Genomic DNA, 21,602 nt, shown 5'->3' on the forward strand with positions numbered 1-21,602 from the left:
AGAGCTGGGGAGTAGGCTCAGATAGTGTCCTGAAGATGGGGAGATCACCCAGGAAGCCTGCACAAGGACGGTAGGTAGGACACTTAAGAGTTAGGCAGAGGAAAAGATCATATAACTTGGTGAGCATAAATTCTTTGTTACCCAACAGAAACCAAAAAAAAAAAAAAAAAAAAAAAGACTTGCTTTTTTTCCAAGAGGGTAGAAGGGGCAAGGAACACAAATTGTGTTTGTGTTAGCACATTTGTAATAACTGCAAGTTGGGAACAGTTTTAATCTTCTCTGTTGTCATTCAATAATGACAGTTTGAATTTCATGTTGTTATTCATTAATGACAGCTTGAATTTAGTGTTGGTACACGAAATAATTTCAGTGTTTAAGACTTGAAATAACAGCAGCTAAGTGAATATTTTATTGTTATAATCTCAACCTGTTAGTTCCAATGGTTTTAGCTAGATCTCAACTTTGTTTTCCAGAGCAGGCAATATCTATTGGAGACTCAAGTTTGCCTGCTCAATTATAACCGCATTTCATGTCAATGTGCAGACTATATTAACTAGTCATTACTAGTTTAATAATTAATTCAACACACAGAAGAGCTGTGTCATAGGCATCAAAGAATAAGAGTTTCAAAGGTTAAAGTAGACACAAATTGATAAGGGTTGGCAATTAAGTCACTGATAACCAAACCAAGGGCAGTTTCTGCAAAGAGGTGGGAACTTGGAAATCACTTTGCATATGGCATGAAATTACATGAGCAGTGAGGAAATGGGAGCTGGTACGCAAAGTCTTTATGCACTTATTTGCTGAAGTGGAAGCTCCAGAAGGGCGGGGATCTTCGTTCCCTTTCTTTATCCCAAGTGTGCAGGACAGCATCTGATACCTGGTTAGTGCTTAACAAATGAGAATCTTGAAAAAAAAAAAAAAAAAAAAAAAAAAAAAAAAGAGGGTGCTAAAGAGGATAATATACAGTCAAAGGTATGGTGAGAAACTGGAAAGACGGGACCCCAAAGGCCAAACTGACAAGGCACTGAGATTTAAAAAAAACCAAAAAACAAAAAACTACATGTTTCCCAAGTATTTTGACTCAAGAATTATTTTGAACATGCATCTCTTAGTTTTTTTTAGGTCTTTTTTGTGTTACTCTTAGGTATTTGAGTGTGTGTCATTTTTGTTTTTAAAGAGATACTATGAGAAGCAGGTTTTCTTTCCAGTTTTTCAACTGGCTTCTCTTAGATGGCCTAGTACACAATACATAATTCATAGGTGAATCCTGGGAAATCCAACCCCAGAGAAGTATACAACAGTGAAGTGACTTAGTTATTTTAAATACATTTAGTAATTAGTTTTCTTACTCTAGAGCTGATATGCAATCAAATTAAATAGGACATCACTGTGGATAATGGCTTTAATGGAAGGAAAAAAAGTTCTTATATCTTAAAAAGCTATGAATACATGAGTAATTTGGGCTTCCAGTGTCCCTTTAAAGCATCATATAAAGGAGACACACAATGTTGTCAGGAAACTGATGGGGGTGGGGTTGGGGGTGGAGGGAGGAACTAAGGAAGATATATATTAGAAACCTAAACATCTAATCTAAAGTATATCTACAACCCAGATTTGAAGTCACATGACTTTGCGGGGGGGGGGTGGGAGGAGCTACCATAACCTGTCATGAACTTAGTGCTTTTTTTTGAGACAAAGACTTGCTCTGTTCCCCAGGCTGGAATGCAGTGGCATGATCTTGGCTCACTGCAACCTCCGCCTCCCAGGTTCAAGCGTTTCTCATGCCTTAGACCCCCGAGTAGCTGGGATTACAGGCACATGCCACCACGTCTAATTTTTGTATTTTTAGTAGAGATGACATTTTGCCATGATGACCAGGCTGGTCTCAAACTCCTGACCTCAAGTGATCTGCCCACCTCAGCCTCCCGAAGTGCTGGGATTACAGGCATTAGCCACCATGCCTGGCTGTGAACTTGGTGCTTTTTAAGTGATTCCTGAAAAGCCCCAAAACAGTCAATAATCTGAATGTAGTTAAAATGCTTTTTGTTTTATACAGTAAGTCTTCCATTAGCCTTACAAAATTACTTTAAAACTATTTTTTCTACTTTACTGTAATAAGTAGTTTCTTTTTTTTTTCCATCTCTCTAATGATACATAATAGATGTACACAGTTTCAGGGCACATGTGATAATTTAACACATTCATATAATTTGTAAAGATCTAATCAGTGTACTTGGGAAAGAAGTTGGTTTAGTGTTCCACTGAAGAGATATAAAGCAGGGATTTTGGTGGTGAATTGGCAAATTTCATTTCATGTGCCACACACTTTACCTGAGCTAATGATTTCTTTCAAGTGGAATAGTGAAACTGTACATGTCACTGGGAAGAAGAAAACAATCCTAAGCTTACACTGGATGGAAAAATTCTATCTACAAGCAACAAAAATATTTATCATCTACCATTAGGAAACATTTACTGGTATACATACAGTGTTTCAGTGGAAAGAATATCCCTTTGGAACTGTATCAGAGAAACTATGCGGTCCTTGGCAGAACACCCTGGTTTAATATTAAACCGAGAAAAGGCAATCAATACTCTACTAGCACTTACACAATTTTAAAACCATGTACTACTGTAAGCTCTAGAACTTAATGGTTTTCTTTAGAAATACTTGTAATTAAGATAGGAAAACAGGCAGTTAAAAGTCGAAAGATCTCTTTTTTCGTGACGTGTGATGGTTTATGTTTATTTGGAAGTCACATATTTTATACTACCTATAAATGTCAAGAAAACAGAAAGAAATTATCCTTGGCCATGTTATTTAAACACATTCAGAATGGAAAAATCTGATTCCAGCATTCAATTTGGATTACACTTAGTTTTGAAAATAAACAGACCAGAGATACATGCACAAGAAGTGTGTACACGCTGCAGCTGTTTGAGGTGAAGGCAGGCTGGGTTCTGGGTCTCTGCACTGACAGCAGTCAGACTGGGGGCTCAGAGGGGTCTTACATGGGTCCAGGCTCTGCATGGCCCCGTGCCTCTAAGGACGCTGTTTTTAATCAGCTGAAGTAATCAGAACTGGATAAAATTTCCTTGGACATTAAATAACAAGCAGCCACTCTCTTTTACTTCTGTTAGTTAAGGCAATAAAATAAATATTAGCTTAGAGTCAGACCTAGAAGGGGACTTAATATCAGCCCTTCTTTCACCTCATGAAAAATCTGAGCCAAAAGAAGTAAAGCAAGTTGCCCAAAAACCTGAGTAGTGACAGAGCCAAAAGCCAACTGCAGGCTTGTGTGTGGCCACCTGATGGGTTCCATGCTTTTCCACCCCGGTCCTAAGTGAGCCTGGACACACTCCCTGCCAGGGGCACCATCATTTAAACAGATCCAGGAAAATTTTTAAATGAGTAAACAGAGACAGGCTCCTGTATACTTTACTCAGGGGCAAGACAAACACAAGCTGCTAAATATTTATTCTTTTTATACCGCTAGACAGCTTTGCACAAATCCCTTGGATCACAAAATCATTGGAATACTTCCATCAGAGCTCATTTTCAGAGTTTTGAACAACATTTAAACCACTGCACTAGCCTGTCACGAGATGGCAGTAAAAACTAGGCATATAAAAAGAGAAGGGAAACAATGACAGAATATATTGCATTTTAAGTTAACTGAAATTACAGTTATAAACATATATATACCGTATATACCTCTGTGGTGAACAACAGAGTCTGTAGAACTATTAGTCATAGACAGCTTCCGATGAATTTTCTAACATAATTTCATTGTTTTCCAGAAAGGCATACCAGCTACCATTTCAACCTCATTAAAATGTGATTTTTGGAACAGGAAACATGCATATATAAAGAAGTTAAAAAACAGAAATGGATGGAACACTTTGCCTCCCTGTATATTTGAAACTATACCTGGAGACAGCAATTGCCCATTCCAAATCCCATGGCATCCATGTAAATATGATCCGGCTTAGAAGCCCTTGAAGCTTCATCATCCTCAGGAAATGTTTCTATAAATGGAGATGGTGTATTCTTGTCCTTAAATACTGTATCATAAAAATACAAAAATAAAAATGGTTTAGAATCCTGGATTAAACAACAATTCAACATGTCTCTCTCCCACCCCACCACCTCTCAGTAGACTTACTTGGTACATTGATGACAACCTTTTCTCCTCTCCTATGTCGGATATTTCTTGTTAAGGTACTAAAACAGACAACCAAACGTCATAAATTGGTCACCTAAGAGTCATCGTGTGAAAGAAGAATTTGATTACATACAAGTAAGTGGAATGAAATCATACCTCAGATTAGTTCTCTAAGACAACTCAATAGAAAATGTATCTGTGTCAAGATACTATAAGGAAACTTTCTGATTAAAGGTTTTGCATTAGTATCAATTCTTTGGCTCCTGCTCAAGAATGCCGTTCTGTCTCCTGCTGAACCCCTGCTCCCAAGGCTCCCTGTAACTTACCAAATCAATTCAGGTGTTCAAAGTCTGCCATGGTCTGCTTTCACTGTTTGCAACATGTCCCAAATTAACTCCAAAGACTTTGGTCAACCTTTAGTACCCACTTTGCCCAGGCATCTCTGGAGCCCCAATACCTTGCTCCTCCCTCCCTCAACTCTGCAGGATTAATACTTATCCTCCAGACTCATGCTTGTTTAGTTCAGAAGCTACCAGGCACACAGTGGCCACTGAGTACTTGAAATATAGCTTGTCCTAATTAAAACATGCACATGCTGTGAGAGTAAAATATACACCAGATTTTGAAGACTACATACAAAAAAAAACGTAAAATTACTTGGGAATAAAGGATTACATGGATCAAATGATAACACTTTTGGACGTATTGGGTTAAATAAAATATAAAATTATGTTCATCTGGTTTTTACTTTAATGTGGCTATGAGAACATTTACAATTACATGTTTCTATGGGCAGTGCTGCTATAGACTCAGCTTAAATGCCACCTCTTCCGTGAAGCCTGCTTTGATTCCCTCAGACAGAAGCACCTTACTTTCTCCAAGAAGGATTTCTGGTGTATCTTTTGACATCTGTCATAATCTATTGCTTCTTGAGCAGCTGTATTATTTTTATTTTCCTTTAAACACATGACAACATATGAAGTTAGAAACTATGTCTACAAATATGTCTTCCCCAAAAGGCTCTGCACATAGCAAACGTGCGAGCCTGTTAAAGGAATGAATGCTGAGAAGCCTCCACGTTCCCACTCTGGGTCAGGAGCCTAGGCTCAGGGTGACAGATGAGCATGCACTGTACAAAGTTAAGATCAGACTAGTGAGCGCCTTAACGCAACTCAAAACCTCAGAATTGAACGACAAACCAACAGAACTCGAAGTTAATGGAAGAGAAGAAAGAGACGGCCTATTATATATATCAGATACTGCACCTATTTTATAAGTTATATAGAGTAAGATGGGCAGGTCACAGATACTGATGGTTAGAGAGAGGAAAAAAAAGGAGAAATAACTAGGAGAAAAAAAAATCCCAGTAGGCATTTACAGACCTAGGACTGAAAATAATCTCCCTATTAAAAGAGGTCAGTGGCTCAGCTAATACCTTTGTGACGACTTGCGGAATTTGAAAAATCAAGCCTGGTGCATGCATCAACAACCAAGGAGCCTGGGGGTACTGAAGATGTGATCAAGTGCACATCTGCTATCTTCTCTGGTTACTTAGGAAGAGAGCCAAAACTCAGTTAATGCTCAAAAAGGATTTCTAGACAGAAATACTATACTCTCAGAAGTCAGGGGTCTAGTGAAGGGCATCTGCATTTCAACACAAAGCCATACTCACCTGAAGCGAGGGTGCTTGTTTATTGCTTCATCTGGGAAGAAGAGGGACTTGGAAGCTCCTCCTTCCACTGGGTTGGGTTTGACCTCAGGCAGTGTGAACCCAGGACAGCCTAATCTACAACAAATTGAAGAACTAAATAGATGGGATTTGTTTTCAGGAATTAACTGTGTGCAGTCTTGCCATCACTGCACCTGCCAAAGACACCTCATTTCTATATCCCCTTTCCAGAGGGTTTTGTGTTTACAAAACAAATGTTGTGTCAATACTGTGCCCCTTTACAACCACTCCCCACACTTCTTGCTCACAAGGATATTCTTTTAATTCCAGCCCGCTACTAATTTTATCCAAGTCTCCACTCACTCACAATCCACACAGCATTTACTCGGGTCCTCTCCATCTCTTCATCTAATAGGAAGGACTGATGGCACGGAAGTCATTTCCCTTGGTCACGTCAGCTGTCATGGGTGACAGGTGTCCCCCTACATGGCCTATGAGGTGTCTTCCTTTTCCATCTCTAAATTCTCGGATTATCTTTGGACCTGCTGCATGGCACCACTGCCTCCCACTTCCTGGTAGGCTCTGTTTGAATCTGGAAGGAGCCTGTTTTTTGCCTCTGTAGGTCATGAGTCCCTCAAGATTAGGGAGTGTCTCTGCAGGTGTCCCCATCTACCCCCGAGATCACCCTCTGAAGTCTGAAACCCAATCCTATTCTCTCTCTTGACTTAAGGAGCTCTAATTTCAACACAGAAAAATGAAGCTCCATATTTATTCCTAAGTGTAAAGCTCAAATTCTACATCACTTTTAGTGATGGCCCCAGTTTTTCCACGTTAGGAATTTGAGGTCAATATTACATGTGCTGTGAGGGAGGACAAAGACTAAGTGAAAGCCAAACAAGGGAGGAGTTTTAAATCAGTGGGAAGAAACTTTTGGCTTCAGGGTCAAGACTAGCTCATATCTTTTTCAAAAAAAAGTTATTTTTTTTTTTTTTTCTGAGACAGGGTCTTGCTGTCTCCCAGGCTGGAGTGCAGTGGTGCAATCATAGCTCAGTGCAGCCTTGAACTCCCGGGCTCAAGTCACCCTCCTGCCTCAGGCTCCTGAGTAGCTGGGACTACAGGCATGAGTCACTGTACCAAGTTGTTTTTTTTTTTTTTTTTTTTTTCCCCAGGGACGAGGTCTCACTATGCTACCCAGAATGGTCTTGAACTCCTAGGCTCAAGTAATCCTTCTGCCTCAGCCTCCTAAAGTACTGGGATTACAGGCATGAGCCACCACACCTGGCCATCCATGCCTTATTTTTAACCCCTACCTTTTCTTAATATAAAATAAAGTATCTATTGGCTGCCCATATCCACCTTGTAAACAATTGAAGGTAGTGATCTTATCTAGAAAACAGTTCCCAGTTACAAGGGTTCTTGAGAATTCTTGAAGCTATGTGCATTATTTACTATGAGCCTACGACCTTAGGAATAGCCCTTTGGGAGAGTAACAAACTTAAATCTGAGGGGATTCCTTGCTCACCAGAATCAGATTGGATGAAGAGAGAATGAGAATGTGTTTGCGTGGAAGGGAGAAGGTAGAATCAGAATCTTTGGACACCTACAGCACTGCTTCATTCTAGACGAGTGCTGTCCCACAGAACTTTCTGGAGTGATGGAAATGTTTAATATCTCCACTATCCAAACCAACGTGGTAGTCACTAACCACGTGGCTACAGAGCCCTTGAAATGAGGCTAGTTCCTCAGTCACATCAGGAACTACAATTTTTTTTATATAATTTTAATTTTAAATTTAAATAGTCACATGATTACTGTTTTGGACTAGAGTTCCACACTATAGATCTTTGCATCTTTATAAAGAAAGTCACCCTGTTTACACTTAAGAACCAGAACACTCCTTTCTCTCTTAATCCTATACTACAACAAAACTTTATCATTTATTGTAGATGTACAGGGAGGCTTCTAACCACTAAATAACTAATAATTATTGTTTCAAGTCCCAAAATACCTTCCTATATGGATAGGGTATAAAAAATTATACATATAATTTTTTCTAAATTATAGGTTTTTAGAATAAAGCTTATTCCTCTGTCTCAACTCTCCCTTCATAATGACTTAAGATGCTGAATCTTTTTATTTTTATTTGTTTATTTATTTTGAGATGGAGGCTTGCTTTGTCACCCAGGCTGAAGCAGAGTGGCACGATCTCAGCTCACTGCAACCTCCGCCTCCCAGGTTTAAGCGATTCTCCTGCCTCAGCCTCCCGAGTAGCTGGGATTACAGGTGCATGCCACCATACCTGGCTAATTTTTGCATTTTTTGTAAAGACAGGGTTTCACCATGTTGGCCAGGGTGGTCTCAAACTCCTGACTTCAGGTGATCCGCCTGCCTTGGCCTCCCAAAGTGATGGGATTACAGATGTGAGACACTATGCCCAGATGCTAAATCTTTTTTTAAAAAGGCAACTATCCCATATGGAACCATTCTCAAGGTAAGGGACACATTAGGCTTAACCCAAAACTTTATTTTCTGGCCCAGAAGGAAACACTACTGCCCATCAATCCTATATATTCTTCAGCTTTAATATATGAAACAGTTCTGGTTTGTGTTACAAATCCCCTCCCCCTTTCTTAATTTGCTAAGTGAAATGTACAACCCTCTTAATGTTAAGAGGAAAAAAAGGAAAGTATAAGGTATTAAATTTTCCAGTTCACTAGAAGTTGTCATTTAACATCTGTAACCTACTCCTTGGCCTCTACTCTAGTACTCTAAGGTTTTCAGGACAATGACCTATAGCAAAAGCCTTGATGTGTCTTCTCTCCCCAGCAGTTCACTGACTCTGTCATCTTTTAAACCACCCACTTTTCCTATCACCAGCACCCACCGGCATGCAGGTAGCCCTTGTCTCCCCCCAGGGAGCTCCCTCACTCACCTCCTAGTAAGCCCTGGCACCAGCTCCACAGCTACTCTCACACTACAGCCCAAGTGAGAGCTGCAAAGCAAGAAGGGGATGCCATCTGCCCCACCCAACCTTCCCAAGGCCTCCAACTGCTTTTAGAACTAAAATTTGTGGTTAACCTGGCCTGGCCTGCCAATTACCTGGCAGCTTCCCTTTACCCCATACCTGCACTTCCTCCTCAGCCTCCTAGTCACACTGGCCAGCTTGCTTTCTTCTAGTTCCCAGGAAGTCCCCGCTTGTTTGGCTCATCCTAGGACTTCTACACACACCGCTCCCCCTCCCTAAGATTTTCCTCCGCTCCCCATTCCTATTTCACTCCCCCTGGAACCTCGGACATCCCACCCCCTCCCCCTCCACCCACCAGAGTCCACTGGATACCCAGGTTGTACTCTTTGCTCCCCATCTCCTCCTCCTAGCATGGCCCCACTTTGACACTTATAAATCTATGGGTATTTGATTGTGCTTCATCCCCCCAGCTCCACAGGGACAGAGCTGTCCGTCTTCACTCATGAGAGCATGCCCATTCTGCCTGCAGCAGGCACTCAAGTGTCTGAGTGAATGGCAGGGCCAATGATTTTTCACCTCCTCTTTCAAACATTAGGTCAAAGAAATGTGCCCACTCTAATCAAAACAAATCTGTCCACCTTCACCCAGCTGGGTTTTTCCTACTGGTGGGGAGAGGGAAGTAACCTGTGCACACAGAATGAAGGTATCACAGAAATAGAGATGCTTCTATAAATGTTAGACGGCTGGCTTAAATAAGTTTTCAACTATTTAGAGGTTACAACAGAGATATAAAAAACAATAGAATTCCCATTTAAATGCCCCTCTGAGGCCAATGATATGACCCTGAATGGCTGACGGACATTTATCAGAGAAAAGGTATAAAAATAGTTCAAAGTGTTCTCCACCATGGATACCAACCCCCAGGGCTCCTTTGAACTTTGAGGAGCTAAGTATATAAATCTGACAGACATCTAGCATAGATAAATCACATTCATGTTTTGGCAGAAATGTATTTTTACATAGAGGTTCTATGTATAATACATATGACATTCATGTACCTCATTCTAAGCGAATAACATAATTTCACTATTTACTTTTATGTACTTTTGGTCATAACTAGATTTGACGACAAACGCTAAGTCTTCTTTTCAGAACAATATGCAAGGACCTAATGACTCACATAGTTCATAGAGTATTGGTATGGACAGTGCTTTGGGAGCACCGCCGACCCTCCGATCTGCCACTGATGCCACCATATGCTAGCAGGTAAATGCTGCTTTTTGAAAGTGCATGAGGGCGCAACCGTCACAGTCACCAGGGGACAGCATTCCAGAAGCTTTGGCTACTGCTTACAGGGTCAGAACTGCGTGGCAGGCGTGCTGCTCCCTCCACCCTCGCCTGTGGCAGACACGGCCACACTGCTGGTCTGTCATCACAGTATCCTCGTCTTTCCCACTGAGCCCCCGCTGAGTGCACTCACCACGGTGCAGCCACCACAGCTGACAGAAGCTGGCATGCAACTGTGCCTGCAGCTCTACTGTTACAGAGTCTATCAAGTGCAGTCTATAAAAGATAAACTGTCCGTAACGTATGAGGATTGTAGGGTGGAATGCCTGGGTCATGACTTGCTCTTTTCATTACCTGTATCTCTGAGAGATCTGCTGGGGCATGTTAATATAGGAACTAACCTGGGAAATGAAGTTATTGTGCAAAGAGCCTGATTTTCTTCTAATATAGAAGTAGCCTCCTTCCGGCGTTTTCGCATGTTGGCCTCAACTGTGTTGAACTCGGACATCGTTCCTCCGTAGGGCTGTCCTGGTGTCCCTTCAATCATGTAACTCCCATACTCTGGTCTCCAAAGCGTAGGATGGCTATGGAGGAGAAATAATTTAGTTCCATCTTATTCTTTTGCTATAGTCTGCTCAATTTTTAAGTTTTTAAAGTTGCTTTAAAAGTGTAGAAAGCATTAGGTATAAATGAAGCTAAGAACTCCTTCACAGTTCTCAGTGATTATTACTTTTCCATAGCTATGCAACTACATAAGGGTCAACAAGTATTGGGTCCAAAATGTTTTCTTCTTTTGAGACAGAGTCTCACTCTGTCACCCAGGCTGGAGTGCAATGGCACGATCTTGGCTCACTGCAACCTCCACCTCCCAGGTCCAAGTGATTCTTGTGCCTCAGCCTCCTGTGTAGCTGGGATCACAGGCGTGCACTACCACACCTGGCTAATTTTTGTATTTTTTAGTAAAGACAGGGTTTTGCCATGTTGGCCAGGCTGGTCTCGAACTCCTGGCCTTAAGTGATCGGCCTGTCTCAGCCTCCCAAAGTGCTGGGATTACAAGCATGAGCCACCATGCCCAACCCAAAATCTTCATAAATAACTGAAAATGCACACAGAGCACTTACTGTCCAGGACAAACTAACCCACTCTGCAGAGAAGGAGATGAGGCCTTAAGGGTTCTTTCAATTCAGTGCTGCCCTCCAAACTCAAATGCAGCCTCCCCAAAATGAGTGAGTGGAAAATGAACAGAGGAGTATACTCCCCTTTCCTCCCCGTCTGTGTCTACTTAAATATAGGAATATCTTAAAAACATGCCAGGCCGGGCGTGGTGGCTCATGCCTGTAATCCCAGCACTTTGGGAGGCCAAGACGGGCAGATCACGAGGTCAGGAGATAGAGACCATCCTGGCTAACACGGTGAAACCCCATCTCTACTAAAAATACAAAAAATTAGCCGGGCGTGGTGGGGGGCGCCTGTAGTCCCAGCTACTCGGGAGGCTGAGGCAGGAGAATGGCGTGAACCTAGGAGGCAGAGCTTGCAGTGAGCCAACATCGTGCCACTGCAGTCCAGCCTGGGTGACAGAGTGAGACTCTGTCTCAAAAAAAAAAAAAAGAAAAGAAAAAAATCATGCCAGCCAAACAAAACCCGTCTGCAAGTTACATCTTGCACCAGGGTTTGTGATCCCAGTTATACGCTTCCGCAATACATTTTTTCCCAAAAATGTTTTAATAAAAAACAGGCTTTATATTTAGTTTACTGTACAAAGTGCTTCATATATTAATGTATTTAATTCCAACACCTTAGGTAGGTATTGCTATTATCTTTACAAGTGAGAGAACTGAGGCACAGAAAAGTTAAGTAACTTGCCCAAGGTTATTCAGCTACTGAGTAAAGGAACCATGATTTGAAACTATGGCAACCTGAAACCAGAGCCTGTACTCTTAACTGTTAAGCTATCCTGCCTCCAATAACTGAGAAAAAAACTCTACATTCTAGTAGCTTTAGCAGTTTCAGAAACACTAAATCAGCACGAGAGCTTACTTTGGGTTTGTCCTTTCCCCCTTCTCTTGTAGAATTTCAAGAACTTTCTCCCCAGACAGGACCAACCGGACTTTTTTATTTTCATGATCAAAAGATACCAACATGTATTCCACCTATTGAAAATAAAGGTGAGAAAAATTAACATTCTTCCAGACTTGTTTTCAGTGTGGCCTCCAGAAGAAAAAGGCAGGGAAACGTGCAGTCTGTAAAGGATCCACAGTAACTCCAGACAGTCACATTTGCTTACAGTACAGCACATAAGTGTTCATATGCGTAATATGAAAACCTGTAGAAAGGATCAGTCAGTAGTGCCACTTCCATCCCTTCTTTCCTCTGTCCTACTTAATATCCTATGGAAAGGTCAATACCCATTTTGACAAGCTGTACTTCAAAAAAGATGTGTTTTGAAGCAAAGATTCTGTAAATTGCTGTTGTAAAAAAGAAGCTGCATTTTAAAATTTATTTCCTCAGTTGGCTTACTGTAAGTTTAAGAAAGAGGTTATTTGGACATTCCAGTCAAGGTAGATTACACTTACTTACTGGCAGAGTAATAAGTAAGGTAGATTACACTTTCATAATCCCACTACCAGTCCCACTTTTGGAGAGTTAAACCATAATCATAAATATACCATGTGGAGAAGTTATTTTAGGGGTTTCAACAATTTAATTTTGGTTTATCGCAAGTAATTTAAGACAACTTCTCCACTCTGAAACCATATAAAATTTGCAATTCAGGGTGCACTAGTACAATTTTTAACAATACCTAGTGGAATTCTAGTAAAAATAAAGGATATAAACACCAAAGTCAGACTTCTGGGCAGAATACAGCTAGAACCTATTTTTGTTTTTCCTGAAATTGCATGCTTTAAATCATGATAGTTGGGGTGAACAGTGAAGTTTATGAATCACTATGTGTGATGGAAACAAAACATCCACTATCCATATATAAGTGAAAAGATACAGAATTATTCAGGCAAACCCTTGAAAGTACCCTTTGCACATGGCACCAAGACAATTACTATAGAGGTAGGAATCCGATTCCTCACAAGGCAAATCAGGCTACAGTGTATTTGGTTTGGCCTACAATAGTAGTTTAGAAAAAATAAAAAGGTAGGCACAGTATATCCACTATTTCCCAGACATTTCACATGCACATCTAGGTTCTCAGTCTTAAAACAATACCCAGAAGCCCAGCACAAAGCCTGTGACTGTGTGACTGGGCTGTTTGCTTTTCAGGGGTGCACACTGTCTGCAGTTTATTCCCTTATTTATGTGTGTTTCCCTGGTCTTGGAAGGCATTTGGGTCAGCCATCCTCATCACAGAAACATTAAGGGCTAAGTAATATGATTATAAAGAGGAAAAAAATCTTAGTAACTATAGGAGACAGCCTAGCAGATTTAAACAACAACAAAATAAACTTTCAGTTAACGTTTATTAGCTCTCATCAGAATCTTTCAGCTCAAGAAATGGAAAAGGCTGCTTGATTTGGGTACATGGACCAGAAACATGAGATCTCCACCTGCAGAATCACTCAGTGTCAGCTGACTAAAAACTAGGCTGCAGAATCTAGAACTGTTCACAACAACAATTACAAGTTGCAAGATACCATCTATAGATCTATGACTCCGGAACAGCTAAAACCTGATGGAACAGGAAACTTGGTGAGTCTCAGAACGGGTATGTGAAAAGATCCAAGTTAATTTTTAAATGAGCATAATGAGACAGGATATACTTTCATATATGAATCCTAATCTTCAAACCCGGCATGCAAAAGTAGGCATGACCACCCATTCCACAGGTGGGCAAAGGGGCTCAGAGAGGTAAGCTACTCAAGGCCACAAGTGTCAGGCAGGGATTTGAAGCCAGCCCCGCCTGGCCTCAAGGCCCAGCACACCTTGCTGCTAGGACTGTAGAGGGTGCCAATCTTGGTAAGTGAAGATAAGCTTTTCATAAAATTGTTATAACCTGTATGAAGCAGGGAAAAGTTATAATACTGGATGAAACTATCTCAAATTGATTATGCTTTCATTTTACGGAAGGGGTCCTAACATTATATCATGCAAGCTGGGCTATAACAATAGTTACAGTCATAGATTTTAACAGATGAATTGGCCCATCCCTCAGGCCCAGGACGGAATCCACTTACTCTATGTAGCATTCCTAACTCTCCCAGCTAGGAGGAAATGTTCCTTCTTCCGTACTCCCTCCTTCACTCACTTACACTCCAACTCATCTGCCTGGCATCTGCTACTGGAATTAAGTTATCTGCTTAACGAGATAACATGCTTCCTAAAGAAAGTCTAAGATACTTCCTTGCTTAATGAGTGCATCATTTATTTTTCACCAAATGAGCAAGAACTTGTAGCAATTATATAAACTAAGTTGCAATAACTTTGTTAGTTTCCTAACTTTGAAAAAAATTGAAATCCTTAGTTTTCAAATTCACTCTTAGCCCACAAGTTTAAAACATGGGTAGGGCAAAAGAACAAAAAATTCAAGCTCATTCTGAGTTTTAAATATCAGCCAAATGGATGACATTTAAAATGTTAACAAACCAAACTCTCCTCAATTAAAGTATAATCACTTCATGATCTCATCAAGCAAATGAAACAAAAAAACATCAGAATATTTGCCAAATGAGAAAGAAAACCAAATTTACTTTTCAGTAGAATATGATCAGTTGGAAGCCTCAAGAATTTCTGGAAGGTTTTTCAAACTAAAATTTAATGCCTTCTGCAGGGCTCCTTCTCTGCAGTCACCTTGATCTTTTGGCATTAGTCCTCAAAGAGGTTCTTCAACCTTTTAGCTTTTTCTTAAACACCGCCACCACCTCAACACATTTATGTTTATTTCCGATTAGAGCCTGTCTATATGAGCACTCTGAATCGTAACTGCATATTTAAAAGTCAAACTAGAGCTGAAATGGGGTTTGACGCAATAACCGAGATGATTGGTGATAATAAAAAGTGATACATGAAGACAACGCTTTTCCAATTTAAAACATCTAAAGCCCCAATAAATTATTTTATGATTTCTGGATTGTATCCCCATCCTAAACTTTGCTTTTGAATCCAAAGGATAAGAGGAACAATATACAAAAGAAAATAATAAAACAGATGCCTTTCTGTATCACAACACTGATTCCAAGGATAAAACTGTATCAGCTTTCTAACTTTGAATAGCATCTAGGCAATTCAAACTCAGTACAATGCTGAATATACAGCAGACAGAGAAATACCTGTGACAATGAAGTTAAGAGTAAATACAAGCTTTTAGGATTTAAGTCTTTAAATGGCATTTACCACTAGTATAAAATAAAAATTTTCTTTTCTTGCTTTTAAAAACATTTTGATACTCTACCTTAAGGGTAAGAGTTTCAGGGAGCTTAGAATTTGAGAAATGGCAGGCCGGGCATAGTGGCTCATGCCTGTAATCTCAGCACTTTGGGAGGCCAAGGTGGGCGGATCACAAGGTCAGGAGATCGAGACCATCCTGGCTAACACAGTGAAACCCTATCTCTACTAAAAATACAAAAAATTAGCCGGGTGGACTTACTTGGAGGTGGAGCCAAGGTGGCTGAATAGGAACAGCTCCGGTCTACAGCTCCCAGTGTGAGCTACGCAGGAGACGGGTGATTTCTGCATTTCCATCTGAGGTACCGGGTTCATCTCACTAGGGAGTGCCAAACAGTGGGTGCAGGACAGTCGGTGCAGCGCACTGTGCGCGAGCTGAAGCAGGGCGAGGCATTGCCTCACTCGGGAAGTGCGAGGGGCCAGGGAGTTCCCTTTCCTAGTCGAAGAAAGGGGTGACAGATGGCACCTGGAAAATCGGGTCACTCCCACCCTAATACTGCGCTTTTCCAACGGGCTTGGAAAATGGCACACCAGGAGATTGTGTCCCGCACCTGGCTCGGAGGGTCCTATGCCCATGGAGTCTCGCTGATTGCTAGCACAGCAGTCTGAGATCAAACTGCAAGGTGGCAGTGAGGCTGGGGGAGGGGCGCCCGCCATTGCCCAGGCCTGCTTAGGTAAACAAAGCAGCTGGGAAGCTCAAACTCCGTGGAGCCCACCACAGCTCAAAGAGGCCTGCCTGCCTGCCTCTGTAGGCTCCCCCTCTGGGGGCAGGGCACAGACAAACAAAAAGTCAGCAGTAACCTCTGCAGACTTAAATGTCCCTGTCTGACAGCTTTGAAGAGAGTAGTGGTTCTCCCAGCACGCAGCTGGAGATCTGAGAATGGGCAGACTGCCTCCTAAAGTGGGTCCCTGACCCCCGAGCAGCCTAACTGGGAGGCACACCCCAGTAGGGACAGACTGACACCTCACTCGGCGGGTACTCCACTGAGACAAAAATTCCAGAGGAACGATCAGACAGCTGAATTTGCGGTTCACAAAAATCTGCTGTTCTGCAGCCACTGCTGCTGACACCCAGCCAAACAGGGTCTGGAGTGGACCTCTAGTAAACTCCAACAGACCTGCAGCTGAGGGTCCTGTCTGGTAGAAGGAAAACTAACAAACAGAAAGGACACCCACACCAAAAACCCATCTGTACATCACCATCATCAAAGACCAAAAGTAGAAAAAATTACAAAGATGGGGAGAAAACAGAGCAGAAAAACTGGAAATTCTAAAAAGCAGAGCACCTCTCCTCCTCCAAAGGAACGCAGTTCCTCACCAGCAACGGAACAAAGCTGGATGGAGAATGACTTTGACGAGTTGAGAGAAGAAGGCTTCAGACGATCAAACTACTCCAAGCTACAGGAGGAAATTCAAACCAATGGCAAAGAAGTTAAAAACTTTAAAAAAAAATTAGACAAATGTTTAACTAAAATAACCAATGCAGATAAGTGCTTAAAGGAGCTGACGGAGCTGAAAGCCAAGTTTTGACAACTACATGAAGAATGCAGAAGCCTCAGTAGCAGATGCGATCAACTGGAAGAAAGGGTATCAGTGATGGAAGATGAAATGAATGAAATGAAGTGAGAAGGGAAGTTTAGAGAAAAAAGAACAAAAAGAAACGAACAAAGCCTCCAAGAAATATGGGACTATGTGAAAAGACCAAACCTACGTCTGATTGGTGTACCTGAAAGTGACGGGGAGAATGGAACCAAGTTGGAAAACACTCTGCAAGATATTATCCAGGAGAACTCCCCCAATCTAGCAAGGCAGGCCAACATTCAGATCCAGGAAATACAGAGAACGCCACAAAGATACTCCTCGAGAAGAGCAACTCCAAGACACATAATTGTCAGATTCACCAAAGTTGAAATGAAGGAAAAAATGTTAAGGGTGGCCAGAGAGAAAGGTCAGGTTACCCACAAAGGGAAGCCCATCAGACTAACAGCTGATCTCTCAGCAGAAACTCTACAAGCCAGAAGAGAGTGGGGGCCAATATTCAACATTCTTAAAGAAAAGAATTTTCAACCCAGAATTTCATATCCAGCCAAACTAAGCTTCATAAGTGAAGGAGAAATAAAATACTTTACAGACAAACAAATGCTGAGTGATTCTGTCACCACCAGGCCTGCCCTAAAAGAGCTCCTGAAGGAAGCACTAAACATGGAAAGGAACAACCAGTACCAGCCACTGCAAAAACATGCCAAATTGTAAAGACCGTCGAGGCAAGGAAGAAAATGCATCAACTAACAAGCAAAATAACCAGCTAACATCATATGACAGGATCAAATTCACACATAACAATATTAACGTTAAATGTAAATGGGCTAAATGCTCCAATTAAAAGACACAGACTGGCAAATTGGATAACGAGTCAAGACCCATCAGTGTGCTGTATTCAGGAAACCCATCTCACGTGCAGAGACACACATAGACTCAAAATAAAGGGATGGAGGAAGATCTACCAAGCAAATGGAAAACAAAAAAAGGCAGGGGTTGCAATCCTAGTCTCTGAAAAAATAGAGTTTAAACCAACAAAGATCAAAAGAGACAAAGAAGGCCATTACATAATGGTAAAGGGATCAATTCAACAAGAAGAGCTAACTATCCTAAATATATAGGCACCCAATACAGGAGCACCCAGATTCATAAAGCAAGTTCTGAGTGACCTACAAAGAGACTTAGACTCCCACACAATAATAATGGGAAATTTTAACACCCCACTGTCAACATTAGACAGATCAATGAGACAGAAAGTTAACAAGGATGCCCAGGAACTGAACTCAGCTCTGCACCAAGCGGACCTAATAAACATCTACAGAACTCTCCACCCCAAATCCACAGAATATACATATTTTTCAGCACCACACCACAGCTATTCCAAAATTGACCACATAGTTGGAAGTAAAGCTCTCCTCAGCAAATGTAAAAGAACAGAAATTATAACAAACTGTCTCTCAGACCACAGTGCTATCAAACTAGAACTCAGGATTAAGAAACTCACTCAAAACCGCTCAACTACATGGAAACTGAACAACCTGCTCCTGAATGACTACTGGGTTCATAACGAAATGAAGGCAGAAATAAAGATGTTCTTTGAAACCAACGAGAACAAAGACACAACATACCAGAATCTCTGGGACACATTCAAAGCAGTGTGTAGACGGAAATTTATAGCACTAAATGCCCACAAAAGAAAGCAGGAAAGATCCAAAATTGACACCCTAACATCACAATTAAAAGAACTAGAAAAGCAAGAGCAAACACATTCAAAAGCTAGCAGAAGGCAAGAAATAACTAAAATCAGAGCAGAACTGAAGGAAATAGAGACACAAAAAACCCTCCAAAAAAATTAATGAATCCAGGAGCTGGTTTTTTGAAAAGATCAACAAAATTGATAGACCGCTAGCAAGACTAATAAAGAAGAAAAGAGAGAAGAATCAAATAGATGCAATAAAAAATGATAAAGGGGATATCACCACCGATCCCACAGAAATAAAATCTACCATCAGAGAATACTACAAACACCTCTATGCAAATAAACTAGAAAATCTAGAAGACATGGATAAATTCCTTGACAAATACACCCTCCCAAGACTAAACCAGGAAGAAGTTGAATCTCTGAATAGACCAATAACAGGTTCTGAAATTGTGGCAATAAGCAATAGCTTACCAACCAAAAAGAGTCCAGGACCTGATGGATTCACAGCCGAATTCTACCAGAGGTACAAGGAGGAACTGGTACCATTCCTTCTGAAACTATTCCAATCAATAGAAAAAGAGGGAATCCTCCCTAACACATTTTATGAGCCCAGCATCATCCTGATACCAAAGCCTGGCAGAGACACAACAAAAAAAGAGAATTTCAGACCAATATCCTTGATGAACGTTGATGCAAAAATCCTCAATAAAATACTGGCAAACCGAATCCAGCAGCACATCAAAAGGCTTATCCACCATGATCAAGTGGGCTTCATCCCTGGGATGCAAGGCTGGTTCAACATATGCAAATCAACAAATGTAATCCAGCATATAAACAGAACCAAAGACAAAAACCACATGATTATCTCAATAGATGCAGAAAAGGCCTTTGACAAAATTCAACAACGCTTCATGCTAAAAACTCTCAATAAATTAGGTATTGATGGGACATATCTCAAAATAATAAGAGCTATCTATGACAAACCCACAGCCAATATCATACTGAATGGGCAAAAACTGGAAGCATTCCCTCTGAAAACTGGCACAAGACAGGGATGCCCTCTCTCACCACTCCTATTCAACATAGTGTTCGAAGTTCTAGCCAGGGCAATCAGGCAGGAGAAGGAAATAAAGGGTATTCAATTAGGAAAAGAGGAAGTCAAATTGTCCCTGTTTGCAGATGACATGATTGTATATCTAGAAAACCCCATTGTCTCAGCCCAAAATCTCCTTAAGCTGATAAGCAACTTTAGCAAAGTCTCAGGATACAAAATCAATGTACAAAAATCACAAGCATTCTTGTACACCAATAACAAACAGAGAGCCAAATCATGAGTGAACTCCCATTCACAATTGCTTCAAAGAGAATAAAATACCTAGGAATCCAACTTACAAGGGATGTGAAGGACCTCTTCAAGGAGAACTACAAACCACTGCTCAATGAAATAAAAGAGGATACAAACAAATGGAAGAACATTCCATGCTCATGGGTTGGAAGAATCAATATCGTGAAAATGGCCATACTGCCAAAGGTAATTTATGGATTCAATGGCATCCCCATCAAGCTACCAATGACTTTCTTCACAGAATTGGAAAAAACTACTTTGAAGTTCATATGGAACCAAAAAAGAGCCTGCATCGCCAAGTCAATCCTAAGCCAAAAGAACAAAGCTGGAGGCATCACGCTACCTGACTTCAAACTATACTACAAGGCTACAGTAACCAAAACAGCATGGTACTGGTACCAAAACAGAGACATAGATCAATGGAACAGAACAGAGCCCTCAGAAATAATGCCACATATCTACAACTATCTGATCTTTGACAAACCTGACAAAAACAAGCAATGGGGAAAAGATTCCCTATTCAATAAATGGTGCTGGGAAAACTGGCTAGCCATATGTAGAAAGCTGAAACTGGATCCCTTCCTTATGCCTTATACCAAAATTAATTCAAGATGGATTAAAGACTTACATGTTAGACCTAAAACCATAAAAACCCTAGAAGAAAACCTAGGCAATACCATTCAGGACATAGGCATGGGCAAGGACTTCATGTCTAAAACATCAAAAGCAATGGCAACAAAAGCCAAAATTGACAAATGGGATCTAATTAAACTAAAAAGCTTCTGCACAGCAAAAGAAACTACCATCAGAGTGAACAGGCAATCTACAAAATGGGAGAAAATTTTTGCAACCTATTCATCTGACAAAGGGCTAATATCCAGAATCTACAATGAACTCAAACAAATTTACAAGAAAAAAACAAACAACCCCATCAAAAAGTGGGTGAAGGACATGAACAGACACTTCTCAAAAGAAGACATTTATGCAGCCAAAAAACACATGCAAAAATGCTCATCATCTCTGGCCATCAGAGAAATGCAAATCAAAACCACAATGAGATACCATCTCACACCAGTTAGAATGGCCACCATTAAAAAGTCAGGAAACAACAGGTGCTGGAGAGGATGTGGAGAAATAGGAACACTTTTACACTGTTGGTGGGACTGTAAACTAGTTCAACCATTGTGGAAGTCAGTGTGGCGATTCCTCAGGGATCTAGAACTACAAATACCATTTGACCCAGCCATCCCATTACTGGGTATATACCCAAAGGACTATAAATCATGCTGCTATAAAGACACATGCACACGTATGTTTACTGCGGCACTGTTCACAATAGCAAAGACTTGGAACCAACCCAAATGTCCAACAACGATAGACTGGATTAAGAAAATGTGGCACATATACACCATGGAATACTATGCAGCCATAAAAGATGATGAGTTCATGTCCTTGGTAGGGACCTGGATGAAACTGGAAATAATCATTCTCAGTAAACCATCGCAAGGACAAAAAACCAAACACCGCATGTTCTC

At 41.0% G+C, this 21,602-nt stretch overlaps 1 protein-coding gene across 2 annotated transcripts in view; it reads right to left on the reverse strand.

Annotated features, from left to right (window-relative positions):
- The window catches only part of GCLC (glutamate-cysteine ligase catalytic subunit), a 53,169-nt gene that overhangs the window by 12,807 nt on the left and 18,760 nt on the right, over positions 1-21,602 (reverse strand). Inside the window, exons 2-6 of one of the 2 annotated variants that reach the window (XM_055263019.2) lie at positions 12,128-12,240; positions 10,492-10,674; positions 5,842-5,955; positions 4,170-4,228; positions 3,935-4,068 (exon numbers count right to left, since the gene is read on the reverse strand). In XM_055263019.2, coding sequence (XP_055118994.1) covers positions 3,935-4,068; positions 4,170-4,228; positions 5,842-5,955; positions 10,492-10,674; positions 12,128-12,240 — 603 coding nt within the window. The remainder of the gene's footprint in view (positions 1-3,934; positions 4,069-4,169; positions 4,229-5,841; positions 5,956-10,491; positions 10,675-12,127; positions 12,241-21,602) is intronic. The other variant, XM_055263020.2, reaches the window with a different exon arrangement.

Source organism: Symphalangus syndactylus, chromosome 23 (assembly GCF_028878055.3).
Source record: "Symphalangus syndactylus isolate Jambi chromosome 23, NHGRI_mSymSyn1-v2.1_pri, whole genome shotgun sequence".
NCBI classification, from domain to species: domain Eukaryota; kingdom Metazoa; phylum Chordata; class Mammalia; order Primates; family Hylobatidae; genus Symphalangus; species Symphalangus syndactylus.